The sequence below is a fragment of the Pogoniulus pusillus genome, chromosome 18 (assembly GCF_015220805.1).
Source record: "Pogoniulus pusillus isolate bPogPus1 chromosome 18, bPogPus1.pri, whole genome shotgun sequence".
NCBI lineage: Eukaryota > Metazoa > Chordata > Aves > Piciformes > Lybiidae > Pogoniulus > Pogoniulus pusillus.
Window position 1 is genome coordinate 14,949,724 of NC_087281.1, and position 26,128 is coordinate 14,975,851.

A 26,128-nucleotide genomic window follows, 5' to 3' on the forward strand; every position below is an offset into this window, starting at 1 on the left:
ATGCTGAAGTGCTGGAACGTGTCCAGAGAAGGGCAACAAAGCTGGTGAGGGGCCTGGAACACAAAACCTATGAGGAGAGGCTGAGGGAGCTGGGATTGTTTAGCCTGGAGAAGAGGAGGCCCGGGGGTGACCTCACTGCTGTCTACAACTACCTGAAGGGAGGCTGTAGCCAGGTGGGGGTTGGTCTCTTCTCCCAGACAACCAGCAACAGAACAAGGGGACACAGTCTCGAGTTGTGCCTGGGGAGGTCTAGGCTGGATGTTAGGAGGAAATTCTTCACAGAGAGAGTGATTGGCATTGGAATGGGCTGCCCAGGGAGGTGGTGGAGTCTCCGTCCCTGAAGGTGTTCAGGAAAAGCCTGGATGAGGCACTTGGTGCCAAGGTCTAGTTGACTGGATAGGGCTGGGTGCTAGGTTGGACTGAATGATCTTGGAGGTCTCTTCCAATCTGGTTGATTCTATCATTCTAATGAAATATTTAAAAAATAAAAACAGATGACAGAGTTGCATCCAGGACTGCATCCATGCTTATACCTCTAATATGACATGGTTCTCCTTGATTTTATGTTATTATTTCTTACTAACTTTGTGTATTTTTCTGGCAGGAATTTCTCTATTGCTACTTGGCTGAAAATAGCTTACAAATGTATTTCTAAATGTTTATGTTCTTGCAACTCAGAATAAACTTAAATGCCTGAAAAATAGTTTATTGTTTATCAGTGAAAAGTTACTTTTTAAATCTTGCTTATTTAATAATCAGGTCTGACATTTAACATGTCATGTTAAACATGTGGTCAACTCTTTAATGAGTAACAGATGGCAAAGCCCCCTTTTTAAGTGAGAATAACTTGGAGTACATATATTTTAGTAACTTTATAAAATGTAATTTTCTAGCAAACACTGCCTCCTAGCATTCTTAAGTCTCTTAAACTATTATTTTCAGTTTTACTGACATTCATGTGCTCTGTTAGCTTGCAGAAACATTTCATATCATTTTCTCCAATTTAAAGTCATATTTCCTTACAAAACTGAGTATTCTGTTAACTGTCATTTACTTAACAGAAGAGTTCAAATAATGTATTTTTAATACAAATCCTATTACCTTTACTTGTTCTGGGTTTTTTTTGTCTGAAGCCTTTGCCTGCTGCCTTTTTCACTGTGTGTAATTAAGTGGCTGTTATTACAGATACTAACTTGTGGGCAGAATACATCATCACATGACAGATGGTTCTAACTTTCTGAGAAAATAAGATGTATACTGGCCATTTAGAATACTAAACTACTTCTTCCTTCTGTCTTGGAGGCCAGAGGTGGTAGATGTGTGAACCTCTGTGTGCACAGGATGTGTGTGTATGCAGTAGGTGAACATTTCCTTGGGAATGTGTATCTCTTTGATATGAACATGTGAAACTTGTTTTCATTTTTCTGTTGTCTGTCCTCAGTCATCCTCTTTTGTTCAAAGATGAGCTTGTTTGATACAACTTTTTGTTGGTTATTTAGTTTCCCTGGGACAGTATCAGATGGCAGCTACACTAGCAGAGAAGTACTGTGACTTTGATATCCTGGTGCAAATGTGTGAACAGACGGACAATCAGGCCAGGTTACAACGTTACATGAGTCAGTTTGCAGATCAGGTAATTCTTCTCTTTCTGTTTCAGTAGTGTTTTATAATAAGATTGGTTGTATGTATGTAGGGTGTAATGTGAAAAACTGAAGTTAGCATTCACTGTGCAGAACCCAAAGGAGCCAGACTGAGACTGCAAAGCAAGTCAGAAGAAACACAAATGCTATGTCTGTGGGATCTGTTTTGTGCCTCACATGTTCTCTCAACATCATCTTGTATTTTGTGATTTGTTCACTGAGGTGTTGTAGTTGGCATATTGTTGTTTTGTTAAGATAACCTAATTCAAGGATAATTTCCAAAAGACAAGATGAGATTATGAGGTGTCTGAATGGAGAAGTAGTTAAGAAAAAAAGGAAGGTAGGAGAGATGCTGTTATCTTTTTTTTTTTCTTTATTGTCCTGCTAGGTACTTGTTGGACAATTTTTCCAATGTCTGTTAAGATCTGCTCTAAAGGTTTTAAGTGTGCTGAAAACATTGAAAGCTTATAGAAAAGCCAATAGAGACTACTTGAAGTGAAGAGAATGGGACAAAAGTTTCCTAACTTATAAGTTAATGAGATAAATTTGTTTAGCTTTGCACAGCAACTAGGAAAAGAAAAACATTGCCATGTACAGGTTTCCTAATAGAGTATAGAAAGATTGGTTTACTAAGAAAATGAAAAAGTATCAATGAAGAATAGAAACTATAGTAAATCTTTGTAATAGTGAGTCTTAAATACTGCTGAAGAAGGGGTAATTTTTTTTCTCTTCATTTTAAAGGAAAAATGTAGTACTTTCTGAAAAGAAGTTACTGTGGCAAATGCAGAGTTGACAAGATCAAGCCTAATGGATAGGTTATCAGACTGATGGTGTCTTCAAACTTGCTAATGCAATTAAAATCTATAATTATTCTAAAATTATTCTGAAAAAGACTAAAATCTCAAACATAAATCCTGATTAGTTATTGAAATTTTTTGAGGACAAAGTAGTTCTGGGTTTGCCTTTTTTATTAAGAAAGAGACACAGTTTTTAGTAAAGCATGAGGGCAATAAGGTTGTAGTTTAACTTGGAGATAGGAGGTAATGTTTCAAAAACAGTAACAGCAGAAGTGAACATAAATGAAATAGTAAAGACAGAATTCTAGTGGAGGCAAAGGAACAGGTGAAAAAATAAGTTTAGAATTATGATTAATGTGATAGCAATTGCCATTCTTGTAAATTAACATGAAGAATTTGCCACTGGCACTTCCTTCACTTCCATTGAAGGCTGCAGTGTGTATCAGCATCTGTTAGAGTGCTCAGGAATTCTTTAAACACTATTTCTATCATGACTAAGTCTATTCATCAGCACTGTTTTTGTGTGTCTTGTTTTATTAAACAGGTTCTTGCCATGTTCTTACCAATTCTATTTTATGAAGCATTTTGCCTTGGAAGGCAAAGAAGGTATTTCAGTGTAACTTTTAAAGTCTTCATATGCCTATTGTCTTTAGAATTTTTCAGATTTCCTGTTTCGCTGGTATCTAGAAAAAGGAAAGCGAGGGAAGCTGTTATCTCAGCCTATTGCTCAGCATGGACAGCTAGCCAGTTTCTTGCAAGCTCATGAGCATCTGAGCTGGTTACATGAAATCAATAGTCAGGATTTGCAAAAGGTAAGGGTTCTTAATTACAAACAAATCCAAATATTCACGTTAGAAAGACCAAGCTCGTATTCAAGGAGGCAAGTTATCTAGTTATGAGTCTTCCTTATCAAAAGATGACATAGGGGAGAGATGAGATAGGTTTATAACGGAGTACCAAAATCTCCAGGCACCAGGTGGTATACAAGCCATATAAGCCACTGCACCATATAATGGAAATTAGGCCTGCTTTTCATCTCTTGTTGGTGACTTTTTATCAGGGAAATTTTGTTTTGGCTACATAATCACTGTGTTGATGGAATTGGTGTTCTACAGTGATTGTCAATAGCATTATCATCTTAAAGAGTGAGGGGAAAACTGCAATTTCTATTTCAAGGCTAGCTATTCAAAACAAAGGAATTTGGAGGTATCACAAAAGTGAAGTGATTAATCACAGAACTTGGGGGTTGGTTAATAAGCAGATGTACATGTAATAGCTTAATCTTGGAATCACAGGATGGTTTGGGTTGGAAGGGACCTCTAAGATCATCTAGTTCCAACCCCCTTGCCAAAACATAGCCAAAACAAAACTACCCTGAGAAGAATATTGTAATAATTAATTTGTGTCAACCGAGGTTTTCTCTGTTCTAGCAAAGTGCTATGAAGAAAGCACAAGGATACTGAAATACAGAATAATTCAGTCTGGATAGTTTATTTCTGAGCAAGTGCTCAGAAGCTTTCTGTTCTTTTGATAGACAGTTCTTACCTATAAGTTTGGTTACTAAAGCAGTTAAGTACTTTTTTTCCAAGTTCCTGAATTCACAAGTAAATCAACCTGCACACAGAATTTTTCTGTCCGAGTGTATTTGCCTTCCTTTTGTGACAAAGCCTTAATTAAGATCCCAGAGGTAAAATATGCGAAGTTGCAATTTGTCCTTTTTTCATAATAGCCTTTCTTGATGAGTATTAAAAAGAGTTTCTTGGATATAATTGGAGTAGACATTTCTATTTCTAACATGCAAGTTGTGTGACTTTGGAAAACAAGATTTATGATATTTTAAATAGCTGTGAGACTGCAGTTCAGATGAAATCCTTATCTGCTAGCCTTCTGATGTTAATTTACAAAACTGATTCCTCATGCTTTTGTTAATTTCAGGCTCACAGAACATTGCAGACTTTAGCAAATATGGAGACTCGGTATTTTGCAAAGAAGAAAACACTTCTTGGCTTAAGCAAATTAGCTGCACTGGCATCTGACTTCTCTGAAGACATACTGCAAGAGAAAATAGAAGGTAAGAAATACAAGGAACTGCTTGAAAGAGTTCAGCACAAAGCCACAAAGGATTTAGGGAGTGTAATATCTCCCTTATGAGGAAAGGCTGAGAGAGCTGGGTCTTTTTGGCTTGGAGAAGAGAAGACTGAGAGATGACCTCATTAATGTTTATAAATAAGTGAAGAGTGAGTGTCAGGAGGACAGCCAGGCTCTTCCCAGTGATGGTCAATAACAGGACAAGGGGCAGTGAGTGCAGTCTGGAGTATAAGAGGTTCCATGTGAACATAAGGAAGAACATTTTCACTGCAAGGGCAACAGAACCCTGGAATGGGCTGCACAGTGAGGTTGTGGAGTCTCCTTCTCTGGAGACATTCAAAACATGCCTGGATGCAACCTACTCTAGGTGATCCTGTTCTGGCAGGGGGTTTGGACTAGGTCAGCCTTCAAGGTTGCTTCCATCCCATAACATTCTGTGAAATAAAAACTAAGCAAAGTGAAGAATGGTCTAATGAAGTAACTGAATTAGAATCATGTCGATTTTGCAGATTGTTAATTAGGTTGAGCACTAACTTAATGTGGCAAGGATAAACAGGCTGATTTTAATGCTCGTTGCAGGAAGGGTAAGGGAGGCAGTGTGAGGCAGTAACCTCATACTCACTTCCACCTCTGAGTTAGAACTATGAGCATGAGAAATTTGTGCTTTTTCACTTTCTAATAACATGCAAAATAATGGCCTGAATAAGCTGCAGAGTATTTTGAGAAGTCATTAGATAGTTCCTAAAACAGCTGAAATATGTAAATCATGCACACTTCACGTGTTTTCATGAAGCTGTATTTTCTGCTCAAGATGTGAGGCAAAAATACTTTATTTCTTAAAGCCTCTTCATTGAATGGCTCTCAATTTTGAGCTCTTCTCAAATCCTACGACTTAGGCTGTAAAAGGAAATCAAATAACTATGTTGTATTGTAAGAATCTATATATATTTATGATCAAAACAACTTTCTCAGCATCTTTCTCTGCATCTAGAAAGTTGCAATGACAGTGTTTCATTATGCTCTAGTTGAAAGGGTGTTAACAGGAAAAGTAGAAATGCCTATTCCACTTCGTTACTAAACACAACAATTCCCTGCTCTGCCATTCCCATCCGTTTGGAAAGTACCATTTTCCTGACACGGTGTTGGCAGCACACAGTGCTGTGAGTTTGTGGAAGCAGTTGTACGTTCATAATTCAGCCGATGCTGGCCACCAGGGGGAAGCTTTGGAATAGTAATTAAGCCACCGTCTGTAGGAAAATGGGGAAATCAAAGCTTTATTTCAGGAGACTAACAGACTCTCAAAATTCAGTCTAGACTTGTGGATCAGTTTCCTATTGATCAAGGAAATTATTTCTGCCATGTTTTGCTTATCCATTTAAACACCTAAAATGCTGCTTGGAATTTTCCTCTTTCTACCACACAGTGGAACTATGTGGGAATGGCAGCATTCACACAATGTGGATGAAGTTATTCCTCTTTGCTTGTTTCAGCCTAATACGTTTTTACCCCTGAAGCACATCCTACTGGAAACCAAATCAATCAAAAATTGAATAATTTGCAAGATGGAGCATGTCCTTGGCATAAAGTAGCTCCTAAAATATGCAACCAACTTAACTTTCCTGCTTAGTGCAAGAGCTTTCCTCCAGTCATGTGTGTTCATTTTGTGGGTTTGAGGGGAAAAGAAGAAAAAATATCAGCATTTCACTGGGAACCTAAGTGGAAAGTAGTGGACCTAGTTCACCAGGATGACATTATTGAAGTATTTTTGTGCTTCCAAAGCATGGATGAGTGTCTGAAGAAAATGCTTCATTACATGTGTTTGGAAACCTGAATAGTATTGTGACTTGGCAGTTATTACTGTGCTGTAGAATTTATTATTACATTTTAATAACATGAAACATTCATTTCCTTAAATGACTACAAGAAATAGCAGAACAGGAACGCTTTCTGTTGCATCAGGAGACGCTTCCTGAACAACTACTGGCAGAGAAACAGTTGAACCTCAATGATATGCCAGTGTTGTCTGTATCTCAGCTCATTGATGTAAGTATCTCATGTTTTCTTCATTTCCTAGGTAAACTTCCGTTATGTGTTCTGCCTCTGTATGATAAAATTAGAAGATCACAGCTGTCATGGTCCCTTGCGTGACTTGCTAAGCACCTAAAGATCCAATAGAAGAATTGGTTTATCTTTGCTTAGTTTCTGCGAGTGCCAAACTTTGGAATGCTGGTTTTAGTTCACATTTCTTCTTCTCGAATATGTGCTTTAGGGTGCTGCTGGGAGAAAAATAGCAAATCAGAGCAGTGCCAGAAGTTGTTTTGCTGGTATAAGCCAGTTAATGGATATGAGACAATTTTTACCTTAATTTATATTCTCAGTAGGGCAAACCTTGGAAGTCAGAAGAAACAAAGAATTCCACCTTAGTGGAGAAAGATGCTGCAATCCAGAAAAAGAAAGGACTAAAAGTAGGCAGAGGTTTTTTGGTTACCTGTTGGAAAGAGGCATCTGAAGTCTTTCTGTTTTGTTTCTTTGGTTTTGTTTCCATTTCAAAAAGCAGCGAAAACTCAACCCATAGCAAAACAAAACCATGAACTGCTCCGGTGCTGGGATCACTAACAGTGCCGAGCCTTATTCCACACACCTTTCTGGTGGTATAGCCAGGATGCAGTAGCCCTACTGTTTCTGCCTTGTTGGCAGCACTTTATTCCCCTCCAGTGACACATACAAAAAATGCTTGGTGAATACAATGATACATTATACAACAAAATCAGGTTGTGTCTGGGTGTCACTTTTAACAGCTTCATACTTTTCTGTAGTCTTGTGGGAAATCAAAAGCTGATAGAGTGCTCCTTTACTTTCTTCTCATTTTCTTAGAACAGCACTAATAGCAGATTCTGAAGTCATGACCTGTGTCTTTGTGAGGCTATCTATGGGATTAGAGAGGAATAGGAGGTGTCAGTCATGACTTCACAAATGCTGGCACCATGACAGTTTTCCTTCTGAATTCTCTCTATTGTCAAACCAGTGTTCATAGTTGCTACTTGCTATGTGAAAACGAAACTGGGAAACTAAATAAAAAGAGTGTTAATGTTAAATTTCCTTTGAAGTACTAATTTCAAATTTTATTGAGGGAGAGTGAGATGAAATACTGATAGCAAACTTCTGTTTTTAAATGGTGAAAGGCAGTCCATGTGTTTAAGGACTGCTTTGAGCTTAATTACAGAAATAATTCTGAGAGCTTATTTGTGGAGCTGAGCTCTGGCTACAATAGTCCAGGAATGTTACAGCCTTAAATGGCATTTAAATTTGAAACCTAGCAACCTTATATCCAATCTCTTCTGTCCACAGACCATTGTCATGTAGGTGGAATGCTACTCTAAAACCTTAAGTATATTCCTTACTATAAAAACACTTGCAGTTGAATCAAGACATGTTTTCATGAGAAAGTCATGTAAGTGGAAAATACATGGTGGTCTTCCCACAGTGAGTTGTCCATGGTATCAGTTACATTAGTTTGTAGGCTAAAAATAATGCTCTGTGTTAATCTCTCATATCCTAGATGTACATATGCGATGAGAACAGAAGGGCCAATGAGTATGACTTCAAGAAAGCACTTGACCTGCTGGAATATATTGATGAGGTAGGAAAATGTTTGAAGAATTTCTAGTCTAGACACCTCTATGTATTATTATTTGAGCTAGAATGGTGCATCTGTAGTTAGTTAACGTATTAGCTTAGTGTGACCCCTGATGTGTGTTTTTCAGATTGTTTTTTTAGTCACTGGAGACTTAATGGCAAATGTGGCTTAAATTATTTAAGAAAAATGACACTCCTCATCTTCACTTCCCATTTATAGTCTGTAGTTTCTTTTTTTAGAGCCTTGCTTCCCTACAGGCTTTCTTTAGTAGTTTAGTCCTTGTTCTTTCCTATTGACAATTTCTCTGGTTGCCATGAAGTAATGTGGGATATTCACCAACTTTTTAACATGTAAATAGCACTGAGCCACAGAGTGGCTTTCTCACTGCATCTTCTTGTATGATCTACCATCTTATCAGGCATCCTTTTCTACTAAACATGAATAAATCAACTTCTGAGGAATATCAGACCTGAACTAACAGAAACCTTTGCTAAAATGCTGAAGTTGCATTAATTTAGCAGAAGTGTTCCTTACTAATTGAAAATGAGAGGTCCTCTCTGACTATCCCAATTCCTGTTAGTCTAGGTAGACTCCAAGTTGAAATCTTCTCTGTAGTAGTACTTTGTAAATATCACTGTGCCATTTTTTTATGGTCTTTGGTAACTTCAGTTTGATAATTACAAGTATCTTAATGCTTTGAATTGTTTTTAAGACAATTAAATTGTCTTAAATTGTCTTAAATGTAATTCTTTTTAATCACATTTCAAGTTTTGAATAACATTTCACTACTGTTGTTAGCTAAGATTCATGTTCTATGCACAAATGCTTGTCCTGTGTTTAGTACTATATTCTATTTTGTATACTGAGGAAAAAGTATTACTGTTTACAGTAGTAACTTTTAGTTCATTTTAGTTTTTAACAAAGCTTTTTTTTTAACTTCCCCTCTCATTTTTACAACATAGTCTGAATAGTAAGGCTTTGCAGTCAAAAAAAAAACTTGCATGAATTCACTTGTTTCTCTTATAAATCAGCTTCCTTCTGGAATTCTGTGAAAATAACTCATAAACACTGACAACTTAGTTTAGGTGTAAAAAAAACCCAACACTCTGCACCCATGAGATTTCAAAATTATGGTTTTGCTCAGATATTTGAGTCACTAACAGCTTAAGTGTAGATATTCAGCACAAATCAGAGGTGGTTTCCATTGGAATCTAGAAACTAGCTATTCCCTAGTTTTCCCTGCTTTTCTCTTGCAAAAGTGTAGCAAAAAGTCGAGCCTCATCCTCTTCCAAATCTGTAAGTTCAAGTGTTTGTGGTTTTTGTTATCTCTTAGGAAGGGAATTTAAAGTAGGTGTGATGCTTTGGGACACTGACAGATGGGAAAAAACCCAAGCAACAAAACAAACATTTTTTTTTTCTCCTGGTATTTTAAAAGGAGCTTTAATACAGAATCACAGGATTTCTTAGATTGGAAAAGACCTTAAAGATCGAGTCAAATCATTAGTTTCACACTGACAACTCCTTGACTAAACCAAATCCTTCAGCACAACATCTAATCACTATGAATCGCTGTGGTTGAAAAGGACCACCAGGATCATCCAGTCCAACCTTCATCCCAGCAATACCAATTATCTCAAAGTTTTTGTGCAGTGAAGGGACAGCCCTTTTCAAGACAAATAGCATCTTTGTAGACTTTTACTAATATATTCCTAAAGCAGATATCCTAATATGGACATTAATGCGAATTGGTTAGCTCAGTCATGCTGAAAAAGAGCCTTGCTTTCAGCCACCATTGAGCATGTTTTACAACAGAATTTGTCTAGAATGCAATTTACAAAGCAGAATTTGTTGGTGTGCTTTAAAATATGCCTGCTTTCAAACTTCAGCAGGTGTGTGATAATATAGAAAGTCTGAGACATTTTCAGGTCTGACCAGGTTGCCTAATAAATAGCAGGTGTTTAAAATCAGTGTTCAGTAACTGAATCTAGTTCATCAGTGTAATGTGTGAAAGAGTGATAATGTCTTTAAGAAAATTTTGGAAAAATCTAACTTGGCTGTCTTTTCTCCTATATGAATTGAAGGAAGAGGAAGTGGATATAAATGGGCTTAAACTTAAAATTCTCTGTAAGGCTCTACAAAGAGATGGGTAAGTCCAATATAAACATAAATTACTAGGAATATTTGTGACATAGCTTTTCCAGAATGACATGTTGGTATACTACTCTCTAGCTCATCAAAAAGCCTGAATTTCATAGTATTGTGGTCAGTAATGTATGTGAAGCATGTGATCTGATCATGCCTTTTTAGTTGCAGAATGGACACCTTCAAAAAGTAAAATAATCTGTAGTACTTTTTGACTTAGCTCGCTGGCAACCTACTCTCCATTCTTAGCATTTCTGGCACAGAAATGTAACTGCAGCTTTCATTCTTGAACCCTTTGCTAAGGTAAAAGAAATAACCAATGCCAAAACTTCTTTTCCTTAGAAAAATCTCAAGATAAAAGCTTTTTAATAGCAATGTGAAGAGGTCATTCCTGCAAACATTACTTACTTTTTGGTCACTGACAAGTTCATGACCTTTCTGACTTAAAGCTATGTGGTGGTTTGGCTCTGGATGGGGGCCAGATGGCCACGAAAGCCACTCTGTCACTCCCCTTCTTAGATGGACAGAGTAGAGGAAAAATACAACAAAGGCCCAGGAGTCAAGATAGAAGAAATTTAATAGGACACAAGGCAAAAGCATGGAAGCAAGAGCAAGTAAAATATTATTCTCTCTTTCCCATCAGCAGATGGTGTTCAGTCACTCCCCAGGAAGCAGGGCTTCAATACATGTAGCAGTTGTTCTGGATGACAGACACCCTCAATGAATGTCCCAAACACTTCCTGCTTTCACTTAGCTTTTATATCTGAGCTGACATCACATGGCATGGAACACTCCTTTGGCCAGTTTGGGTCAGCAGGCCCAGCTGAGTTCCATGCCAAGATCTTATGTATCCCTCAGCCTGCTGTTGAGGTTGGGAGTGATGCTGGGAAAGTACAGCCTTGGTGCTGCGCGAGCACTGCTCAGCAGTAGACAAAACAGTGGTGTGTTATAGAACTAATTCCAGCTCTTCGAAACCTAATATGATGGGTTGCATTCTTGACTATAAGTAAATATTTCCTAAAAGAGCCACTTTTGTGTTGACTAAAAGTGCTATGTATAAAGCTCTGCAAAGATTTTAAAAAATATAATATAACCTTTCCCTTAGAGAATCCCTGTGTAGGATTTTATCACAGATAAGATTTGAATTCACAAGTCTTCACCTTCACATCTAAGCAGCTTTTTTCTATGTCAAGCTCTTGCAGGCCTGCAACTTGGATTTTTACCATTTGTTTTATTCCTCATTCTTTGTCTGGGTGTTTTGATATTTTCTTTTTTGGTGTTCTGGGGTTGTTGTTTGGCTGGCAAGTTTTTTGTTGTTGGTTTGGTTTGTTTTTTTTTGTAAGGGAGGCTGTCTTTTTGTTGCTGTTTGTGTTTGTTTGGTGATAGAATTCTTACAGTGGTTTTTTTTTTCTTTCAAATACCTTGGCAAATTGCTGCTCATTTTAATCTACCAAAAATAAGGCTATACTTTCATCTCTACTGTAAAATATGCAAATATCTTATCTTGATGGATGTTTTTTATTTCACCAAAGAAACACTCTTTTCTTTTATAGTTTAGTAGATGGAAAATCCTTCTATTGTCCTCCAAACGAGAGTATGTTATAGTGCAGTTTTATTGCTGCTTTACTCTTGGAATAAAGAATTACACAAGATAGAAAGAAGCTCTTATTTTGAGCTGTAGCCATGCACATAACAGTTATGTGAACATGTATTGATTGTCTTTCTCCTGCATTTTTTTTCTTGTTTGTTTTAATTTGATCTATGCAATTCTCTTACAAATTCCTCTTTAACTTGCAGATGGTCTGGTTTAGATGGTAAAGGTGATCCAATTGAAGCATCTAAAGATAGTATATTTGTGAAAATATTACAGAAGCTACTGAAAGAAGGTAATATATGTTTAAGTATAATTGAAATCAGTTTTGTACCAAAAGCTGCTTAAGATGGGCACTAATATGTAAGAAGTTGCATTAATAATTTCTCAGAATCATAAGAGCTTCCATATCCATTCCACTATAGATAATTACAATTATACAGATCTAATTCTCTTTAGAACGTTGAGGGGATAAGAGGTGAGCAGATTTCTGAGTGATAATCTAAGTACCCTCAAATTACTTGTTCAGTAGAGCAGCAATCAGATTTTTAGCAGTTCCTTACTGTACAGTAGAGTGTGTCTTCTGGAGTCTAATACACATCTTCTGTAAGATAAGGGATTAGTATCTACCTTAAATGTACTTTCGTTTTTCCTCCCTGAGAGTGGGGTGGGGGGAACCTAAACAAAGGACGTTATGATTTCAGAGTTACAGCTGAGAAGATGGTGCAATTTAGAGTCAAGGTCCATTCCAAATATTACTGCATGTGAACTTTTTCCAGAACAGAGAAACCTTCATATCAAACCCACACAAATTTAAAACTACTCCAAAGAACTTGTTTAGTGTGTTCAGTTCTGCCAAGTGTCTTTCATTTTGCAAGATTCTCACCCTCCACACTGAAATGTTGCAACTGATGATAAAAGTATTCACTGTATTGACTGATATTTTCTTTATCTTGGTGACATGTTATGTGAAGACTTGGATTTTTAGGTTTAGGAATTTTAAGTTTAATCATAAATTCACTGTGAAGGTTTTTTTTTTTGAGTAGGAGATACCTTTTTATTGCCTTCCCCCCAACTCAGTTTTACAGGCTGCTTAAGCTTTATTGTATTTCTTGACATCTATACTAGAATTCCAAACCCAAGTAATTTAACTCTGAGGCAAGCACAGGTGTTTACTTAAAAATGATCTTAACTCCTAATGCAAAGTACTTTTATCAGTGTTGTAATCAAAAGTTTTGTTGCAGGAGTTCAATTAAGTGAATATTTACCGGAGGTGAAGGACTTCCTGCAAGCAGATGAACTTGGCTACTTGAAATCTAACAAATACTTTGAATTTGTGTTAAAAGCAAACTATGAACTCTATGTTCAAGGACAAGCATAATTCTCACTACTTTTTAAAGAATTGTTAAGTTCATGTATACTTGTTTGTTGGATTTTTCTTTTTCAACTTCTTTTGCTGAAAGTTTGTAATAAATTGTATATGTGGAATATACTTGGGCTTCAATTTATAGACATTGACACTTTAGGCAGGGGAGGCAAAGGTGTGTTTACAGCCCCCCCCCCCCCCCCAAAAAAAAAAATCATTTTCTGTCCCTTTCATAAACTTGCTGTTTCATTTTATACCTTCATGAGTATGAATCTTGCCTGAGACTCAGAGCTATTTCACACAGGGTGAAACACAGGACCTGCTGCAGAAGTTGGACACTTTTTGCTTTCCCTTCACTGGGGCTGTGGTTTCAATGCAGGGAACATACTGAAAACACCACTGCTTGACTGGGTGACTGCGGAGTGTACTTAAATGCTTATTCTATAAAACAACTGTACTCTATTTGTGCAACTTCTTGCTCTAGAAACTAGGTCATTTTCATTTGTATTAAAGATTACTGGCACAAAAGGGATAACTGGTTTGTCACTGGTTGCTCTGCTTGTCCATGACAGCAAAAATTGCAGTTCTCATTCAAAGTCCTCTGGTCCAGTAAATATACCCTCCTTTCAGTTTATGTAATTCTAATGTTGGGCATGACTTTTGCAAAACATTTAAATATTTTACCTCTTTTACTTTCAATTAGGATATCTCCAGATTTTTAGAACCTGTGAAAATGAGATTAACAGCTCAATGTACAGCCATTCACAGCAACTGCTTGAACCTAGAAAGCAGTCAGGGGAGTCCCCCATGATCTTCCTTGCTCAGGGACTTGTTCTGCTGCTTGATGCTACTAATTTTGCCTGTCCGTCTGTCCCAACTACCTCCCACTCCCAGCCACTTCCCCCTCCCCCCCAACAGCCTGGCAATAAAAAAAATCTATTTAAGTTTCCATTTTTAATTATTCTGACTGGCAGTAGATTTTAACCGCTCTATGAAAGTTCCGTCAATCTGACATGTACCTTTGTTTTGCAAGTAGCTCAACAGCCAGGGACTGAATGCAGAGCAACTTGCATGCCCTTATGTTTTACTTGTCTGGCTCCGTGCCGGCTACAATAACTTGATCCAACAGCTGAGAAGGTCAGAAGTTAAATCGGTTGAAGAGAATCCAGTTTCTAGTTTTAAAAGCACAGCTCCTGTTCCGTGGCTTCCCCTCCTCCCTGTACTAATACAGTAAGCTGGGTTGAGAGTCTGAACATGTTTGGAAGAATAGAATTATCTAGAGAGGTTCTAACTAATATGGGAAAGAAATGCACTAGCAGTCATCTTCTAAGATTGTTCTAAGAAGCGAACCTTGCTCTCCTGTAGCCTTGCATGGCTGAGAGAAAGAAGAGCGGGTGTAAGTCCTAGCTGTGGCTTCAAAGGAGGGGGTTGTTTAAAGCCTTGGAAGAAGGGGAATAATCTTAATAAATGTTGACCACCTCCTGCCAGAGTATGCTCTGCTTTTACTAGATTTAAATTTTGCTTGAAGAGGAATCTTCATTGATTGTCTACAACAGAACCCTTCAGGGATATCTCATCCCTTCCTAGATTACAGGCCACCTGTGTTCTGTCAGGAATGTCAGGGAGAGCCCCAGAAAGCTTGCTTCAGAAGCAGGCTATTCATTTGTCTGAAAGTGCCTGACTTCTCTGCTGGGACGAGTTTATTCTGGTTGGTGTCAAAGTATTCTCCAGGTTCTCTGGAAGCGACCAGCAGTGTAGGCTTTGCTGTTAATGTTTTATACTATTGCTGGGTCGGGAGGCATTTGGCATTTGTACTTCAGCTTTCCATCTGACTTTTGCCAAAACAGAAGGCTACAGGCAATGAGTTTACTTAAACAAAACCTCATTAAAATAACTTCCATGTCTAAAGTGAAATTTAATGTACTAGGAGCGCTGAGCTGGTTTGCTGTTCTGGTGGGAAGTTTGAAGAGGCTATTCCTTCTCTCCCTCTTCTGTTCTGTTATGTAATAAGTTGTTCTGGTGCACAACTGCTGTCTCAGATTACCCTATGGGGAGGATGCCTTCATTTACCACTGCATATCAAAAGTCATGCCAGAGCTCTAGGTTGTCTCCAATGTAACAAAAACAAACAAACTTGGGACCAAGAGGTTCAAGTTTGGAGTATGGATAGCTCCTTCTGAATAAGGTAGTACATGTTGTTTCTTAAATGGTTTTCTTAATGACAAATACACATGGTACAGGAGACCCACACTTTTGTCCTATGTTACCACAATAGCAGAAAGGTTTATCAGTTGTCATTTGTGATCAATTTCAGAAGCTATCCCTCCTGGATAGTAATCTTTGCACCCAGCTCTGCTGTGAAAACTTAACTGGAAACATTTTCTGCCTTGGGACCAAAACCACATTAATTTAGTGAGTCCAGTTAAATGCCAGATCTACCTGCAGATCTTTTATGCAGAATTTAACATTGCCATCAGGCATTCTGCTGTAAACTAGACTGGAACTAGACTATTAAAAGAAGGGATAGAGCATGTTTGCATTGGGTTCCATTGAAGGTTTAACAGTGTTTCTTTCATCAGTGTTATATTAGGCTTTTTGTCACTTGACTTCTGATTCAACACAACTGACTGTATTTTGGAAACCACAACAGAGTTGTGTAAACAGTTCTGTAAACAGATTTGACGGCTGCAATGCCTTTAAGTGCTTTCAGGCTTCCAATTTTTGTACAGGCAGTCGTCGATGACAGAACTGAAGAATACTAAGAAGAGGATGAGAGAAGAGCATGTTTTATCCCTAGTGTACTTTAATGAAATAACTTGACAGGAATTTAAAATCTACAGCATCATGAAATAGAGGGCTGCCAGACTAGAGGCCACACAAGCCAGAGGAGAAAAGTTGCCTGCTTCTCTGATGACAAAATCAACTACAGAAATGCCTTCAGTTGCAGGAGACTCCTCATAACATGGGTGCTTCTGGCTTACTATTTCTTCCTCCTCTATTGAAATCCTTCTGCTCATTTTTTTAAAGGCTCTATGACTTCAGAGGTAGTCTTGAATGCTTCCAGGCCTTGACTCCAAGTCTGCTGGCTATACTCTCTTCCATCAGTAACCATATTTCTATATAAAATGTTCCAAGCCTCCTGTGTGGAATCTGTGCTCAATAGCCACAGCTGATGGAGATGAACTGTTCCTCTTCACTTGCACAGTACCTTCAGCTCATCAGAGGTGACTTGTCAGTGAGTCTCCAGTCCTTTTGGAAAGGATGAGCCCTCAGTGATAGCTGGAGGATGCCCTGTTGCCCTGCTGAGCTCACTGGTCAGCAATGGGTACTCAGTAATGGCAGCAGCATTCACAGCTACATCACACTTCTGGGATCAGATGGTCACCGTCCTCAATGCTTCACCAGATTTCTCTCTGGGCATTTGTTTAGCAGGTGTTATCGGCTGCACTGATTTGCCATTTTTAAGTAATGGCAAAGGTAAAGACGTGTGGCTAACTGTGTGTAAAGCTGAGGCTGTCACAGGGCCCGTCACCACCCCTGGCTTGGCGTGCAAACCACAGCTCTGCCTTGTCACTTCACCTGCTCTCGCAGCTCACTCCTGCCCACGGGCGCTCACCTGTACCTACAGCAAGATTCGTGTCGCCCCTTACAGCCCCCGGCCGTGGAGCTGCGGCGAGCTGCGGCACGCCGCGGCCGCACAGACGAGTTCCTCTGCCTCCCCGGAGCGCCGAGCCCCCGGTAGGGCCGCGGCGCGCTCCACCCTCACGCCACGGCGGGCCCGAGCCCGCTTCGGTCACCACCGCGGGTCCGCCGCGGCGGCCCCCACCTGCTTTGCCCTTAACGGGCCCGGCGAAGCTGGGGGATTATTTCGGCCCCGGCCGCGGGTGGTGGGGGGGCTCGGCAGACGCTCCTTATACGGCCGGGCCTGGCTCACCTGGGCCGCGGCCAGGAGCGCCTTCTTTGGGCAGCGCCGGGCCGGGGCCACGCCGGGCCCGACGCCCAAATATGGCGACGGCCGGGGCCGCATTCCTGGGGGCGGCCGCCGGCGCTGCCCGCCGCGATAAAAGGTCGGCGGCCGGCGGCGGGCCACGAGCTACCCGGCGAGGAGCGGAGGCCTCTCTGTCAGTGGCCTGACGCGTGGAGTCCGCAGCCAGCCCAGGTAAGTCCCGGTCTCGCCGCCCTCTCCTTGTGGCTGCCTGCCGGCCGGCCGTGAGGCTCAGCCTGCTCCCCTGTGCCCCGCAGACAGCCGACACCATGTGCGACGAGGACGAGACCACCGCGCTCGTGTGCGACAATGGCTCTGGCCTGGTGAAGGCCGGCTTCGCCGGGGATGACGCCCCCAGGGCTGTGTTCCCCTCCATCGTGGGCCGCCCTCGCCACCAGGTACGCCGCTGTCCCCCTCTAGGCTTCCCCTCAAGCTCTCACGCAGCGATGGTCGCAGGTTCCTGCTGCCTCCTACTCCTGTGTGTGGAGGGAGGATGCTTGGTCTGCTGCGGAGTCTCCTGCTGCTTGCCTCTGGAGAGATGGCTGATCCCCCCCATTCCTTTCCTTCTCTGCAGGGTGTCATGGTGGGTATGGGTCAGAAAGACTCCTATGTAGGAGATGAAGCCCAGAGCAAGAGAGGTATTCTGACCCTGAAGTACCCCATTGAACATGGTATCATCACAAACTGGGACGACATGGAGAAGATCTGGCACCACACCTTCTACAATGAGCTGCGTGTTGCCCCTGAGGAGCACCCCACCCTGCTCACTGAGGCTCCTCTTAATCCTAAAGCCAACCGTGAAAAGATGACCCAAATCATGTTTGAGACCTTCAACGTCCCTGCCATGTATGTGGCCATCCAGGCTGTGCTGTCTCTGTATGCCTCTGGCCGTACCACTGGTGAGTGCAAGTGTCCTACTGGCCCTTTTCCCCAAGCCAAGATGCCCAGGACTGTTCTTTACTCTGCTGCAGGGCACTTTGTGGGCTGCAACTCAGGTGGCTGCTTCTTGTTTTTCCAGGTATCGTGCTGGACTCTGGTGATGGTGTGACACATAATGTCCCCATCTATGAAGGGTATGCCCTGCCCCATGCCATCATGCGCTTGGATCTGGCTGGCCGTGACCTTACTGACTACCTGATGAAGATCCTGACTGAGCGTGGCTATTCCTTTGTCACCACAGGTAAGCACTATTCCTGCCCCCAAAATACTCCCCTCAGGGCCCAACCCTTGCATCTCCAGAGATACCGCAACCTCTTTGCCCTGTTGCAAGCCTTGTGAGAGTTTCTCTGCTGGGAGTCTGCATGTAGCTGAGGGTCTGGAGTCACAACAGACCCCTGGAGGATGCAGGCATTCCCTGTTCCTCCTTTGCAATCGCTGATGCCTTTGCTCCCCCCGACAGCTGAACGTGAGATTGTCCGTGACATCAAGGAGAAGCTGTGCTATGTGGCGCTGGACTTTGAGAACGAGATGGCCACTGCTGCCTCTTCCTCCTCCCTCGAAAAGAGCTACGAGCTGCCTGATGGGCAGGTCATCACCATCGGCAATGAACGTTTCCGCTGCCCAGAAACCCTCTTCCAGCCTTCCTTCATTGGTGTGTGTCCCCCACCCCACTCTTCTCCCCTGCCAGCTCTTTCCTCTTTCCTGAGCCCTCCCATAGAGCTCTTGCTTTGTATTTAACTTGTGCCTGCTTTCCTCCCCTTCCCTGCTCCCAGGTATGGAGTCTGCAGGGATCCATGAGACCACCTACAACAGCATCATGAAGTGTGACATTGACATCAGGAAGGACCTGTATGCCAACAATGTCATGTCTGGGGGTACCACCATGTACCCAGGTATTGCTGACCGCATGCAAAAGGAGATCACAGCCCTGGCTCCCAGCACAATGAAGATCAAGGTAAGGTTGGAACATGAAGGACAAAGGTGCAGGAGCAGCCTTCTTTTGCCTGCCACCTGCAGTGGTTGCTTGTTTACTGATCTCTCCTGTCTTTTTCTAGATCATTGCCCCACCTGAGCGCAAGTACTCTGTCTGGATTGGTGGCTCTATCCTGGCCTCCCTGTCCACCTTCCAGCAGATGTGGATCACAAAGCAGGAATACGATGAAGCTGGCCCATCCATTGTCCACCGTAAATGCTTCTAAACATGTTTACATGATCACTTTGCCAACCACGCTCAGGATGACAACCTTCTAGGTTGCAGGCTGCCAAGGACCTGCAACAGCCATGTAACTTTCTGTTTTGTAACGATTTCTGGTTACTGTTGCTGCAAAGCTCCACCTGACACAATGTATGTAAAGTGTACATAAATTAATTTATTTTACCTCAGTTTGTTTGTTTTTAAAAGCAACGCCCCATGGAAGGAAACAAAAAACTTCAAGAAGCATTAAATCATCAGTCATTCTGTCTTACCCATAATGTGGCTGTTTGTCATCATTTGCTTGGGTTCTTCCATTACTTGCTGACGTAGAGTGTCATCTAACAGTGGGGCAGTGGGTGGTGGGGGTTAGAGCTCCCCAGACAGGATGAGAACTGAGGTGGGGACAGGACCCCAGACAGAGGATCCGGCTCTGTGTGACTTACTTGGGTTGTTAACAGCTTGGTGGTGCTGAGAGCAGCCCTGAGGTCTCTGTGTGTTGCATTGGGCCACTGCAAGGCGGGTGCCTGCTGCTCAGCAACATTCTCTGCTAGACCCACAGGGAAAAGGGATACCTGGAGCTTTGGCTTTTAAAGGAGTTCTTTGTCTTAGCCTGCCAAAAATGTAGCCCTGGCACGCTGGTGCAGCTCCAAGGCGTGATGAACAGAGGCAAGGCTGGGACTGGTAGAAGGTGGTGGGGGCAGGGTAAATAAAGAGCTTTCCATTCCACTTATGGGAAACCCACCTACCATCAGGCTGTCCCTGGGGAGGTGAAGGCAGTCAGGGCCACTTCCTCACCTTCCCTGACATGCTTGCCCTTGCCAGTGAGGGGCTGTGTGCAAAGGGAACATCCTGTCCTCTGCCCTCCCAAACCACTCCCTTCCATGGCCAACTCCTTCACACAGGGTTGCCTCAGGGGCCTGGAGCAGAATTCCAAGAACTTCCCTCTGACTCAGGCTTTTGCTTGGAATTTTTGCCAATTAGGAGGCAGAGCAGGGTGAGATATGGGGAAACTGCCCCTGCTTATCTCATTATCCAGATGGGGGCTTTGGGATCTTCCCTTTGTTCTCCTTGCCTCTATCCCACCGGGTTCTCAGCTCTCAGGAAGCTACCCTGAAGACCTACCAAGGCCTGGCACAACTCCCTGTCTAAGAATACATGCACAGGAGCAGGCAGCCTACAGAAGAGGACTTCTGGAACATAAGATCCTGTTATAGGAAGGCACTGTTTGAGTTTTGGGGTGTCCCTTTGCTGCGGGAGATAGCAGTGCTGGGGAAAAAAATGGGATTTTCAGCTGAACTTCCAATGCAGGAAGGTTTTTGGCTGCTGTGACTGTGCTAAGGGTGCATTTGTTTTAGCTTATTTTTATCTGCATTAAAATGAGACCCATACCCAAGTACAAATTTTGGTAGTCCTACCCTGAATAAAAAGTCTGTGGGAGTAGCTGACTTGCTCCTTCCCTGATGTCTCGGGGAAGGGAAGCCCTGTAGAGCTCTAGGAGGTCCTGAGCCAAGACCCATCTCTGAGTCACTGGAACTGGACTGGAAAGCAGGGACATGTGGTTGCTTCTTAAAAAATGAGCATGAGCTTTCACTTGCCAGATGTGCACCTGACAGCTCTGTTTTGGGATTCAGGGAGATGCTTAACTAACATCAAATCCTCTGCACTTGACCCCTGATCTTAGGTTCAGTTGTGGCTTAAGTGGTGTTACAATTTAAGACCTGCTTCTGTTGTTTGTTTAGAAGGCTGTTACAGAGCACAGATAAATGTTGTTAGAACAGCAGCCTCCTGGGTTAGACAGCACTTGCTCTGGGGCAGCAGTGCAGCCTTAGGTTTTCTGCCTGCGCAATTAAAGCTAGGGTCCTAAACCTACAACAGAAGAGGCTGACTTCTGGGGATAGTGATGCTGAGCCACCCCACCCACCCTGCAGCCTGATCACAGTCAGTGGGAGCAGGGGCTGCTTGCTCCCCTCTGAATGAAGACCCAGATTTTGCAGTGCCAAACCTGGGTTTAGGACCACTCATGAGTGCAGCTGTGGGTAGAGGGCAGTGCACAGGCACTGCCTCACTCAGGGAGGCTGATGTGCTACTGGCATCTTGCTGTTTGCTGTCTGTAACAGCAGCATTTTGTCTTTCACAAACGCATAGCATCAGGTGTTTTTGATAGTGCAAATTTAATTCTGTTGAAGTTAAGTGCCAAAACCCTGCAATTATGCCACTGGAACAAAGAAGAAAGGACTGGATTGTTGTTTTGGTTACTCAATCGATGAACTGAGATACAACAAAATTCTAAATCTATTCAAGCTTTTTTTTTTAGAGTGAAGAGAGCCTTTGATATGAGTTTGGGATTTTCAGCAGCAGAAGACACAGGGTTGTTTGGACACAGATGAGTTTAGTTTTCCCTTGGCTCACAAGCCCCAGTGTTGGGAAGATATCTGGGAAATGTTACTTAGAGTCATAGAATCAACCAGGTGGGAAGAGACCTCCAAGTCCAATCTAATACCCATCCCTGTCCAATCAACTAGACCATGGCACTAAATGCCTCAGCCAGGATTTGCTTGAACACCTCCAGGGATGGTGACTCCACCACCTCCCTGGGCAGCCCGTTCCAATGCCAATCACTCTCTGTCAAGAACTTCCTCCTAACATCCAGCCTAGACCTCCCCCGGCACAACTTGAGACTGTGTCCCCTTGTTCTGTTGCTGGTTGCCTGGCAGAAGAGACCAACCCCCACCTGGCTACAGCCTCCCTTCAGGTAGATGTATACAGCAATGAGCTCTGCCCTGAGCCTCCTCTTCTGCAGGCTGCACACCCCCAGCTCCCTCAGCCTCTCCTCACAGGGCTGTGCTCCAGGCCCCTCACCAGCTTTGTCGCCCTCCTGTGGACACGTTCCAGTATTGCAACATCTCTCTTGAATTGAGGAGCCCAGAACTGGACACAGGACTCAAGGTGTGGTCTGACCAGTGCTGAGTACAGGGGAAGGGAAGAATAACCTCCCTTGTCCTAGTGGCCACACTGTTCCTGATCCAGGCCAGGATGCCATTGGCTCTCTTGGCCACCTGGGCACACTCCTGGCTCATGTTTATCCTCCTATCTACCAGTATCCCCAGGACATTTCTTCCTTGTACTGCTTGTACCCAGCAATCTGGGTTTGATCTTTGGCATCTTAAATTCTGAAAGTGAAGCATTGAAACAAATACCTCCAAAGAACAGTTGTTCAAAACTTCAAATGCTTTTGTTTTGTTGGAATTTTGTTTGCTGTTTCTATTTCATTAGTCCCCAGGCAAATCTAATCAAATTAAACACTGCTCATTAAGCTTCCTTCCCTCTTTCCTTGAACTGCAGGCAGCTTTGAGGATCTTCTTAAGTCCCTCAGGGGCAGAATAGCCTTGGAGGGGATGAAAAAAGGTCCAGCTTGAAGCCTGTGGAATTATTTGCAGTTGCAGCTGGCAAATGCTCTAGCTTTTGTTTATTCAGGACATGCAAAACAATGCAGCTCCTGACTGCTGTGCAGCAGGGACAGCTGAGAGTACTTCGGCGGGAAGGGCCCTTTGCTGCCCCCCTTCACGCCTGCAGGGCAGGGAGTGGGGAACAGGACTTTTCCCGCCCTTTTCCTCCCCCTTTCAAACCACGGAGGGAGAGGAATTTTGCGGTATACAGGACTCCAGCCCAGCCATGGTGGACAGGAGAGGTGCCTGGGGATTGCAGGAGGGCAAACATCATTCCAGTCTTCAAAAAGGGTAAGAAGGAGGACCCAGGTAACTGCAGCCCGATCGGCCTCACCTCTGCCTCTGGAAAGATAATGGAGTGGCTTATCCTCAGCATATCAAGGACGAGAAGGTCACTGGGAGCAATCAGCACGGTTTTACAGAGGGCTAGTCATGTTTGACCAACCTGATAATCTTCTCTGAGGATGTGACCAGGTGGAGAGATGATAGAAAAGCAGTGGATGTGCTTTTACCTGGTTTTCAGTAAAGCATTTGACACTGTCTCACAGCTAAACTGAGGAGCTGTGGTCTGGGTGATGGAGCAGTGAGGTGGACTGGGAGCTGGTTAAAGGAAACAAGTCAGAGAGTTGTGGCCAATGGGACAGCGTCTAGCTGGAAGCCTGTAACTAGTGGAGTCCCTCAGGGGTCAGTACTGGGACCAGTATGATTCAGTGTATTCATTAATGACCTGGATGAGGGCAGGGAGTGCACTGTCAGCAAGTTTGCTGATGACACCAAGCTGGGTGGAGTGGCTGCCACACCAGAGAGTTGTGCTGCCATGCAGAGAGACTTGGGCAGGCTGCAGAGTTGGGCAGGGAGAAATCCAGTGAAGTTCAACAGGGGCAAGTGTGGAGTCGTGCACCTGGGAAAGAACAATCCCATGTATCAGTATAGGTTGGGGACTGACCTGTGGGAGAGCAGTGAAGAGGAAAAGGACTTGGGAGTCCTGGTGGATGGAAGGATGGCCATGAGCCAGCAGTGTGCTCTTGTGGCCAGGAGGGCCAATGCCATTCTGGGGTGTATCAGAAGGGCTGTGGTTAGTAGGTCGAGGGAGGTTCTCCTTCCCCTCTACTCTGCCCTGGTGAGGCCTGATCTGGACTATTGTGTCCAGTTCTGGGCCCCTTAGCTCAAGAAGGATGGGGAGCTGCTTGAGAGAGTCCAGTGCAGAGCCACAAAAATGAATAAGGAAGTTGAGAATCTTATGAGGAGAGCCTGAGGGAGCTGAGGCTTTTTAGCTTGGAGAGGAGAAGACCAAGGGGTGACCTCATTTATGTTTATAAATATGTAAGGGGTGAGTGCCAGGAGGATGGAGCCAGCCTCTTCTCAGTGATGCCCAGTGACAGGACAAGGGGCAATGGGTGGAAGCTGAGGCATAGGAGGGTCCATGTGGACCTGAGGAGGAATATTTTCACTGTGAGGGTGACAGAGCACTGGAACAGGCTGCCCAGGGAAGTTGTGGAGTCTCCTCCTCTGGAGATATTCAAATCCCACCTGGATGTGTTCCAGTGTGATCTGCTCTATTTGATCCTGCTCTAGCAGGGGAGGTGGACCAGATGATCTTTCGAGGTCCCTTCCAGCCCCTGCCATTCTGTGATTCTATGGTTCTATTGCTGACTCCAGGAGGAGATGTGTGCTGTGTGTGGTAGAGACCATCAGACAATGGAGAAAAATGTTATTGCCTGTGGGGGATTCCTTCTCTCTTCCAGGGCATCCTGTCAACTTGGAAAGTGCAGTGCCCAGTGCAGAACTGGAAACAGCAATGCACAAACCTCCAGCACTTCCCCTGCTTGCAGAGACCACAGCTGAAATCTGTCTTGTTTTGGCTGCTCGTTCCTGTGCTCCAAAACTAAAGCATAAGGCTCAGCAGCAGCTCTGGCCACCCTTGTTCAGGGAGTGCCACAGGCAGCCTGGGAATGAGCCTCTGTAACCCCACCTCAGGGAGCTGTGTATATATAGAACTCTGGAAGGAGCTTTCTTCCTTGGCACATCCCTCCCACCCTTAATACCCTCCAAACATGCTCTCCATGCCCCTCTGTGCCCTCACTGCTTGGCTTCCAGCAGCTTCTCTCCCTTCCAGGGAAAAGAAGGCTTTACAGCTGAGAAATCTCAGCTGGGAAGAGAAGGAGGACTGCCTTGTAAAAGGGCTCTCACATGTGTACGGAGATGAGCAGCCTGAAGCTAGGGACAAGGCATCACTCCTTGACTGTGGTTGACAGAGGCACGAGGACCTGAGTTGTATTTGCAAAGGAGCTAATGCCTCCTAGCTCTTCTGGTTAAGTTGTGCTCTTTCACCAAAGCAGTAATGCTGCAAGTAGGTGCTCAAGTCGAAGGGTGTATGAGGACCTCTGTATGGATGCATCTCTCTCATTTTCCCAGAAGATGTGCCTTGGTGCCCAGCACAAGCAGACAGGGGTGAGGGTGCTCTCACAAACAGTGCTGCAGTCCTTTCAGGAAATAGTGACCTTTCACAGCACACCTACTAATCTCTGAGAGACAGACATCACCTGTTTGAGTACAAAACAAAGCCACCTCACATTGCCACTAACGGTACCCGGTGATGAGCTTAGGTTGTTGGTGTTGCATTGTCTAAGTTGGTCACCAGTATGGTGCAATGCACACAGTGCTGCCAGCCTTGCCAGGGGAGTAGACAACGACAGGACAGTCCTGCCCTTCCCAAACCTCCCTGTGGCTGCAGAGAGATAGCTGTCTACAGAAGGAGGGATGGGGGCCATGCAATTGGATCAGATCTGAAGCCTATCAACCCAAAACAGGACAACAAGGTTTGCCAGGGCAACTCTATCTGCTTTTGGAAGATTTTATAAAACTCCCTTTAGCAGCCATAAGCACAAAGAATGGTTAAAATAACAGAGGAATGAGGGTCTAAACCAGTTTCCGTTTGCCAGCAATGAACAATGCTGTCGCTGGGCTGTCTGCCTGTGGAGTACAACCAAAGGGCACAGAGGGGAGCTCTGCACGCTCTGCAGCACATCCCATGCTGCAAAGTAAGCATGGTCCCAATGCTGAGACTGTCCACTTTCTTGCCATGAGTGGTTTGAAGTGATTGTCCAGGGATTGAAGCACTTTTCAAAAGACTTTTCAGAACAGGATATTTCCTCTGTAAGTGCTTTTTGTCCTGGAAAACCTTACTCCCTGAGAAGCCAACAGAAAGCTAGCAGAGCTCCCTAATCCAAATCATGTTGAAGTAGCAGTAGTGTTGTTCTCACCTAATCCCAGCAGCACTGCAGTAGCTGATGTGTAAGTGT

The 26,128-nt window shown here is 43.3% G+C and overlaps 2 protein-coding genes across 2 annotated transcripts in view; both read left to right on the forward strand.

The window, feature by feature from the left end:
• Positions 1-13,457, forward strand: part of NUP133 (nucleoporin 133) — a 31,902-nt gene extending 18,445 nt beyond the window's left edge. Inside the window, exons 19-26 of the mRNA XM_064158514.1 lie at positions 1,500-1,633; positions 3,091-3,249; positions 4,373-4,508; positions 6,450-6,568; positions 8,085-8,165; positions 10,244-10,308; positions 12,102-12,190; positions 13,140-13,457. Coding sequence (XP_064014584.1) covers positions 1,500-1,633; positions 3,091-3,249; positions 4,373-4,508; positions 6,450-6,568; positions 8,085-8,165; positions 10,244-10,308; positions 12,102-12,190; positions 13,140-13,276 — 920 coding nt within the window. The 3' untranslated portion in view covers positions 13,277-13,457. The remainder of the gene's footprint in view (positions 1-1,499; positions 1,634-3,090; positions 3,250-4,372; positions 4,509-6,449; positions 6,569-8,084; positions 8,166-10,243; positions 10,309-12,101; positions 12,191-13,139) is intronic.
• Positions 13,458-17,248: 3,791 nt separating this feature from the next.
• ACTA1 (actin alpha 1, skeletal muscle) lies at positions 17,249-19,658 on the forward strand. Its single transcript, XM_064158515.1, has 7 exons — positions 17,249-17,420; positions 17,504-17,644; positions 17,821-18,145; positions 18,265-18,426; positions 18,646-18,837; positions 18,959-19,140; positions 19,241-19,658. The coding sequence occupies exons 2-7, from the start codon at positions 17,516-17,518 to the stop codon at positions 19,382-19,384; spliced, it is 1,134 nt and encodes a 377-aa protein (XP_064014585.1). The 5' UTR covers positions 17,249-17,420; positions 17,504-17,515; the 3' UTR covers positions 19,385-19,658.
• Positions 19,659-26,128: the final 6,470 nt, after the last annotated feature.